Raw genomic sequence first — 7,625 nt, 5'->3', positions numbered from 1 at the left:
GGTGTTTCCTCTGAGGTTTCTTCTGTGTTCCTTCCCGGGGTATGCCAAGGTTTTCATGCCCCTCTCTGAAATATCCATGCCAGATTATGCTTTGCTCGATGGGATTGTATGGGATGAAAACGATGACATGGGGACACTCTCTGACATCATTTGTTTGAGTGTTGGGTGCGCTTGGCATATTGCTCTTATCTTAGGTTCCATCACTTCCGTGCTTCTTAGTTTGGTTGTGGGTTACCCACCGAGGTGTCTTATGTGCTCCTTCATGTGTCATATCGAGGTTCTCATGCTCATCTTTGCATAATCCACGCTAGATTTGGCTTTCTCAATGGAGTGTAAGAGATGAAAACAACACGACACGATCATTCTTCAGCATCGTTCATTGGAGTGTTGGGTGCGGTTGGCCTTGCACTTATCCTGGGTTCCGTCACATGGCCTGATGTGCTGCTTTTGTTAGGCTTTCATGTGCCCCCCTCTATTTCTCGAAAGAAAATTTTCATAAAATTTTGGAGTGTCAAAAAGCAACACACAAGTGTATAATTAATGGCAGATTAATATGACAATCAGTGTAGTCCTACTGGTCTACCAAATAATATACTTCTATTTTTGAAAACCGAAGGGTGTAGACCTACGGTAAATTAATTATGGCTGGATAATATTCTTCCATGAATATCCCACATGAAATTTGTTTTTTCCTCGACGAAGTGTAGGAGATGAAAGCAATGCGGCGGGGAGGTTCTTCGGCGTCATTCATTTGCGTGTTGGGCTCGTTTGGCAGCACACTTATCGTTTGGTTTCTTCACTTTGGTGTTCCTTAGTTGTGTAATACTTACTCTTCTAGCATTTGAATAATATTCTTCTAGCATTTGAACAAAAAATACACCAAGATTAATGGTCATGTTCCAATCTAGGAGGGACAAGTAGACACGCGTAGGACGCCACCCTGCAGCCTCCCACATTAGTACACCGCACCAACCAACACTGCGCACCATGTTTACAAAGTACACGTAGCCACGGGGGCGCCACACCTGAACTGTCACGCTGCGCGACAGACACGTCGCGCACAGAGGAATCCGCAGGAGAAACAAAGCATGAGAGTCTTCCATCCCGCCGCCCATGGGCCGCCGTCCACCAGCGCCCCGCCGCCCGCAGCGGCTTGCTTGCTTGACCGGGATCACCTCGTTGACCTACCACGTCCCGTCGCAACGCAAACAGAACCTCACCAACCCGAGCCGAGTCGGAGCCCGGCGCCACTTGACCCGACCAGCGCAGGCGGATGGAACGCCTTCCATTTCTGCCCCGGAATTATTCAAAACCATTTAAACACTTTCCTTAAAACTAGTACTAGTAGGAGTACTTGCCAAAACCCCTCCCCACGATATTACCGGAATTCGCCCATCTCCCCGCCCCATCTCTCCTATTTTCTCTCCATCTTCCCCGGCTCCGGCCGCCATCATCACCGCTTCGTCCGGCAGCCGCCGCGGACGTGGAGAGCCGGAACGGCAGGTTTTGGTTCGAATCGGCGCGGCGGAGGAGCAATAACTGGGAGGGAGGCAGTTGGGGGTGTGTAATTCGGGGGCATTGATGGCGGAGGAGCCCCGGCGGGTAGTAGGAGTAGCACCACTGCTTCCTGTACCTCTGTTGTAGTAGCAGCTCTCCTCCTTTATTGCGTTTTATTTCCCTCCCAATTCCACCCTCTTCCTCCTCCCCAATTCCACCCACTGTTTCAACGCCGCACGTCAGAGCAGGCGGCAGCTGTAGCCCAGCAGAAGTAGCGGCAGCAGGCATGGGCAGTGGCGGCGGCCTCGGCGGCAGATGATGCGGCGCGCGCGCGGACTCCGGGCGGCGCCGCTGCTGCTGCTCGTCCTGCTGTACCTAGCGGCGGCGGCGGTCGCGCAGCAGGGCCGCCTCACGTCACGCGCGGATCTCGCGGGCCTCTACGCGCTGCGGGGCTCGCTCGGCCTACGAGCGCGCGACTGGCCGCGCCGCGCCGACCCGTGCACCACCTGGACCGGCGTGACCTGCCGCGGCGGCCGCGTCGTCGCCCTCACCCTCACCGGCCTCCGCCGCACCCGGCTGGGCCGCCTGGCCCCGCGCTTCGCCGTCGAGGGGCTGCGCAACCTCTCGCGGCTCGAGGCCTTCGCCGCCGCCGGGTTCCCGCTACCCGGCCCCATCCCGCGCTGGCTCGGCGCGGGGCTCGCGCCGACGTTCCAGACCCTCGACCTCTCCGCCTGCGCCGTCACGGGCGAGATCGCGGCCGAGGCCCTCGCGGGCCTCGCCAACCTCACCAGCCTCAGCCTCGCGGGCAACCTCCTCTCGGGCCAGCTCCCCGCCGCCGCGCTGGCGGGGCTCGTAAGGCTGACGACCCTCAACATCTCCGGCAATGCCTTCTCCGGCGCGCTCCCCGACGCCGTCTGGTCGCTCCCGCAGCTCCGCATTCTCGACGTCTCCCGCACCAACCTCACCGGCGCATTGCCATCACCGCTCGTGCCGTCACCAGCCCTGCAGGCGGTAGATCTGTCCGGGAACCTCTTCTACGGCGCAGTGCCGGACCCCTTCAGCCAGCTCTTCACCCGGCTGGCCACGGCCAACATCTCCGGGAACTACTTCGACGGCAGGCTAACTGCTGCTGGAAACGTGTCGTCGGCGATGAACTGCTTCCTCGACGTCGCTGGGCAGCGTACCCCGGAGGACTGCCAGCAATTCTATGCCGGGCGTGGGTTGCCGTACGCCGGGCCGGTCCCCACGCCGCAGCCTGCGCCGCCAGCTGGAACCAAGAGCAAGAAGCCCAAGAATCTCAAGTACATTTTGATTGGGGCGATCGGTGGCGGGGTCCTGCTGCTCGCCGTGGTTGCGGCTGTCGTGTTCTGCGTCGTGTGTTCCGGGAGGCGTAGGACCGACCAGAGGGAAAGCGGGTCTCCGAGTGCGCCGCCACCAGGGGTGCAAGGGAGTTCCAGGGCTGCTGCGGCAGCTGCTGCTGGTGGCACACAGCCTGCTTCTACTGCTTCGCCGACGAACATGGCGAAGGTTGGCGATTCATTTGCTTATGACCAGCTCGCCGATGTCACCTCAGGGTTTGCGGACGAGAGGCTTATCAAGCACGGTCACTCTGGCGATCTTTACTACGGTCAGCTCCAAGACGGGACTACCGTGGTCGTGAAGAGGATCACCTCCCGCGTGACCAGGAAAGAAGCGTATATGACGGAGCTGGATTTATTCGGGAAAGGTCTGCATCAGAGGCTGGTGCCGTTCGTGGGGCATTGCCTTGATAAGGAGGACGAGAAGGTTCTTGTGTATAGGTTTGTTCGGAATGGTGACCTGTCAAGTTCGCTGCATAGAAAGCAAGGGGAGGAAGAGGAGGGAATGCAATCGTTGGATTGGATAAAGAGGTTGAAGATTGCAACAGGGGTAGCTGAGGCGCTGTGCTACCTTCATCATGAGTGTACTCCACCCATAGTTCACAGGTATAAACTTCTGCTTCATAGATGCACTTTGATGTTTCTTCAAGTATGCTGCAAAATGCAGTTTACAGATTTGAGCAAATATGATCCTTTATCTTGGATAGGATCTTAGATTTTTTTTCTTCACATTGTGATGATCATAGAGTGACTTTGAGTGCTGGCCCAACATTCTCCACCTTCTGCATTTCATTGTGGGTGTTATGACAATTCACATTTCTTTCTGTTGGTACTGGGGTGGTTAAGCAATGGGCACCACCATATGTCCCAACAGAATTGGTGACAGCTAGGAATGTACTGGCCAGTGGCCACGTACTTAATGGACTGGTTATTACTGAATCAGTTTCAGTTCTATATATAATATACTCTTTACCTTGCTTGAATATCAAAAATCGGATGGAATCTTGTTTCAAAAAAAAAAAAAAAATCGGATGGAAACAATGCTAGTATTTGGTTGATTATTTATCTAATTTGTTGGAGATATTTTCTCTGACGTGTAGCGCCATCTCATTATTTTAGGATATTTCCATTATGATACATTTATGTCTTTAGGTTCACGTCATTTGTAGGACCCTTCCTTGCAGAGTTCCTTCCATAAAAAAACATCCATGCTTATTGATCATCATTTCATCCGATGAGTTTAATTTTTGGATTTTCTGACCAACTACGAATTTCCATAAGACCCATTCACCACATCAGTTGGTTGGTAGTCTAATTTTTTCCCCAGTGGCTCTCTTATTTGTGAGATCATACTTTGTCCCATTGATTGCTGTTGAAAAGTCTCTTCCATTAAACTGTTGAAAAATCATCCCACCACTGTCATCATACAAAAGGATAGGCAATTCTGTGGTGTTCTCATTTTACTAGGAACATTATGTTTTGGTATCAACATGGCAGATGCTATAAGATCATGAGACAAATACTAGCTGTTGAGCTAACATCATGAATTCTCTGCTAAACAGGGATGTGCAGGCCAGCAGTATCCTCCTTGATGATAAATTTGAAGTTCGCCTTGGAAGTTTGAGTGAGGTGTGTCCTCAAGAAGGGGAAAGTCACCAAAATGTCATCACAAAGCTATTAAGATTCTCATCGTAAGTTTCTGTTAATACCACTGCATGCCTAGCTCATGTATCATATCCAGCCCAGCTAGCACGAGCACAAAACTTATGCTTTTTAAAAACCCGTGTCTGTCTTGCATGTGTCACTGAAGACTCGTGCTCCTGTTATTGCATACATCTTATTCAGTTGATCATGCCTATTTCATTTGCTAACCAGTGCCCAGTCTTTCATGTGTCTTTCCTGTTACTGCATCATGTCTTACTGCACCTGTGCTGCGGATTCTATATTTGATAAGATCACTAGGGAGCTATTTAATAAAACAATTTTGAACCTAGTACTTTCTGAAAGCATGTGTTCAACTTGAGCATGGAAGTAAACCAACTATTGTAGCAAATTACTAGATGATAGTTTTTGGGAAATTATACCCTTGTTACTCATTGAGTTTGTAATCAGATTAAATTGTCAGCAATCAAAATGATCTGAATTAGTGAATGCAAACAACCCGGTCTCACTTTCTTTATTGGTGCCTCTGGGATCCTAGTATATCTAACCGTCGTTTTATTTCTGGTCTTTTGAAGTAATTTCCTTCTTAATATAAAACTAAATCCCGTCCAGTTTTTTTAATGTTGTATTGTTGTTTTGGATGCAGGACGGCGGATCAAGGTTCTTCTGGTGAGTGCATCCACATATAACTGCATTGATTACAATCAATTTCAGCCTTGGCAATATCTCCTCTTAAGACTAGGCCCTATTGCCTCTTAATATCTTTTAACATGTCACCATTGTCTAATGTAAACAGGTTCTCCATCTGCAACATGTTCATATGATGTGTACTGTTTCGGAAAAGTTTTGCTGGAGCTGGTGACAGGGAGACTTGGTATCAGTGCATCAAGTGACAGTAAAACAAGTGATTGGCTTGATAACACTCTGAGGTATATCAACATTTACGAGAAAGAGCTCATGAGCAAAATCATTGACCCATCCCTGATCATCGACGAGGATCATTTGGAGGAAGTCTGGGCAATGGCAATTGTCGCGAAGTCTTGCTTGAATCCTAGGTCTTCAAAACGCCCACCAATGAAATATATCCTGAAAGCACTAGAGAATCCCTTGAAAGTGGTCAGAGAAGACAACGGCTCTAGCTCGGCCAGGTTGAGAGCAACATCTTCAAGGGGTTCGTGGAATGCTGCATTCTTCGGGAGTTGGCGGCATAGCTCTTCTGAGATAGGTCCTTCAAGGGATGACCACATGTTTAAGCGCTCAGAGACAATCAAATCATCTGGTGGGAGCAACGGTGAACATTCTTCCTCCCGCAGGAGGCAATCTAAGGAGATCTTCCCCGAGCCATCTGGCTCTCGTGACACCGAGGATTAAGAATCTTCCGTTGCTTCTTTTTGTGATCCTTTGGGTTAACAGAGGTGGCTCTGTTGAAGCTCTGCTGCCAGCGCGTGACTAAATTCTTACAGCTGAAAAGCCATAGGGCGAATTCGCCTGCTGCCAATGGCTTCACAAGCAGCATACTGTCGCCAAGGCACCATTTTTTTGGGTTGGAGTGTGTGGTGATCATATGGAGGTTGGTGTACCTTGCCTGGGACACTAGCACTGTCTGGATGATGGTGGAGTGACTCTAGTTTCTCTCCACCATCTTTTCTTTTTATCCCTTCTCATGATTAAAGGAAAAAATGTCGAGCTGATTCTTTTTCTCCTTCCTGCTGTAATTGATTGCTTCATTTTGATTATAGCAAAAGATGTTCGTTCCATTCATGGTCTTGCAAATATTTCTTCTTCTGTGTAAGTTTTGACGGGCTGTCGGTTCAAATTAAGCTTGTGCGTTGTCAATTTGTCTGGAGAGAAAACGCCATCCGAGCCCAGTATCAAGCCTTGAGAAAAGGCCAAGCTGAGATAGCTACCTTCCGGAAAAGGCCAAAACTGGAAATGTCCGTTTGCGGTATTCCGGCCCAGCCCAATTGTGCTAGCAGGAATACTATAATATAAAGCGCTTGTAGCTCAGTGGATAGAGCATTTGTTTCCTAAACAAAAAGTCGAAGGTTCGATCCCTTCCTAGCGCAAATGGCATTTTTTTTTTGTATTTGTATGTACTTGGCAAAGAACATATCATTATGGCGAGTGCTGAGCGTCCCCGGGGATCAAATCTCCGATCCCCCGGGTCGGCAGCCGTACGATGGCTTGATCATACCCGTTCAACACAGGTCAACGTTTCTTTGCAAACACACAAAAAAAAAGAGAAAACCACCCACGATGGGGATCTGACAACGCCGCGCTCACACGACGTCCACCCACCACGTCGTCGTCGGAGAACCCCCGTGGGTCGCAGGAGAACTCGTCGTGGCGTCGCCGGAGAACCCCCGTGGGTCGCCGAAAAACTCGTCGTGGCGTCGTCGAAACAGCAATCCTCCTCACCGCTGTGCCTGCCTCCATATGCTCGCCGGCGTCGCTCCTCCGTCGGCCACGGCCGTCGCCGATGCAGCAGCTGCATGGTGGGCGGTTGCAGCAACTTCGACCGTGGATGGTAGCAACACAGATATGCCTTAGTAGCAGCCTCCATGTGCCTTGGTAGCAAACGCCGGTGGGCGCTGGCAGCAACGCCGCCACGCCATGGTAGCAAGTCCGGCCGACCCTTGTAGCAAGTCCGGCCGCCGTTTGTAGCAAGTCCGGCTGCCGTTTGTAGCAAGTCCGGCCCGCCCCTTGTAGCGAGTCCGGCCGCTGTTTGTAGCGAGTCCGGCCGCCGCTTGCAGCAACGCAGCCCGCCACTGGACGCAAATCTAAGCGCCGCTTGCAGGAACGCCGACCCCTGCAGCCGACCGCCGACTTGTGCAGCAGGCTCCATGGCGTCGACGACCTGCACGGGGCTGGTGGGCTCGAAGATGGAGCACGCGTCCGCGGAGGCTGAGAGGCAGCAGCGGCCTGGTCCTCGTTGCCGGCCCCGCGTGCCGACCGCATCGTCTCGGGAAACTCAGGGTCAAGGTGGGCGAGCACCGCGTGGCGAGGCGGGCGAGCTCCGGGCGGACGGCCGGACGTAGCAAGCACCGCCGCCGCTTGGAGCAGAGCCGCCGACCTTTGGTAGCAACGCCACTGGCCGAACGTAGCAGC

The 7,625-nt window shown here is 51.8% G+C and overlaps 1 protein-coding gene and 1 non-coding gene across 2 annotated transcripts; both read left to right on the top strand.

The window, feature by feature from the left end:
- Positions 1 to 1,812: 1,812 nt before the first annotated feature.
- On the top strand, positions 1,813 to 6,274 carry LOC124704145 (probable LRR receptor-like serine/threonine-protein kinase At2g16250). Its single transcript, XM_047236380.1, has 4 exons — positions 1,813 to 3,461; positions 4,418 to 4,546; positions 5,164 to 5,186; positions 5,314 to 6,274. Exons 1-4 carry the CDS (start codon positions 1,813 to 1,815, stop codon positions 5,886 to 5,888), a joined length of 2,376 nt encoding a protein of 791 aa, XP_047092336.1. The 3' UTR covers positions 5,889 to 6,274.
- Positions 6,275 to 6,510: 236 nt separating this feature from the next.
- TRNAR-CCU lies at positions 6,511 to 6,583 on the top strand. The gene has a single exon. It is a non-coding gene; the product is annotated as a tRNA-Arg (tRNA).
- The last annotated feature ends 1,042 nt before the right edge of the window (positions 6,584 to 7,625 follow it).

This window comes from Lolium rigidum, chromosome 3, assembly GCF_022539505.1.
Source record: "Lolium rigidum isolate FL_2022 chromosome 3, APGP_CSIRO_Lrig_0.1, whole genome shotgun sequence".
Classification (NCBI taxonomy): domain Eukaryota; kingdom Viridiplantae; phylum Streptophyta; class Magnoliopsida; order Poales; family Poaceae; genus Lolium; species Lolium rigidum.
The sequence above is the reverse complement of the archived record's forward strand: the minus strand, read 5'-3'. Positions and strand labels throughout refer to the sequence as shown.

Excerpts from the sequence above, each read along its gene's own strand:
- LOC124704145 (XM_047236380.1), top strand. The coding sequence starts at position 1,813 with ATGATGCGGCGCGCGCGCGGACTCCGGGCGGCGCCGCTGCTGCTGCTC. Across the intron at positions 3,462-4,417 it reads ACTCCACCCATAGTTCACAG|GGATGTGCAGGCCAGCAGTA; the intron begins GTATAAACTTCT and ends TCTGCTAAACAG. Across the intron at positions 5,187-5,313 it reads GGCGGATCAAGGTTCTTCTG|GTTCTCCATCTGCAACATGT; the intron begins GTGAGTGCATCC and ends TAATGTAAACAG.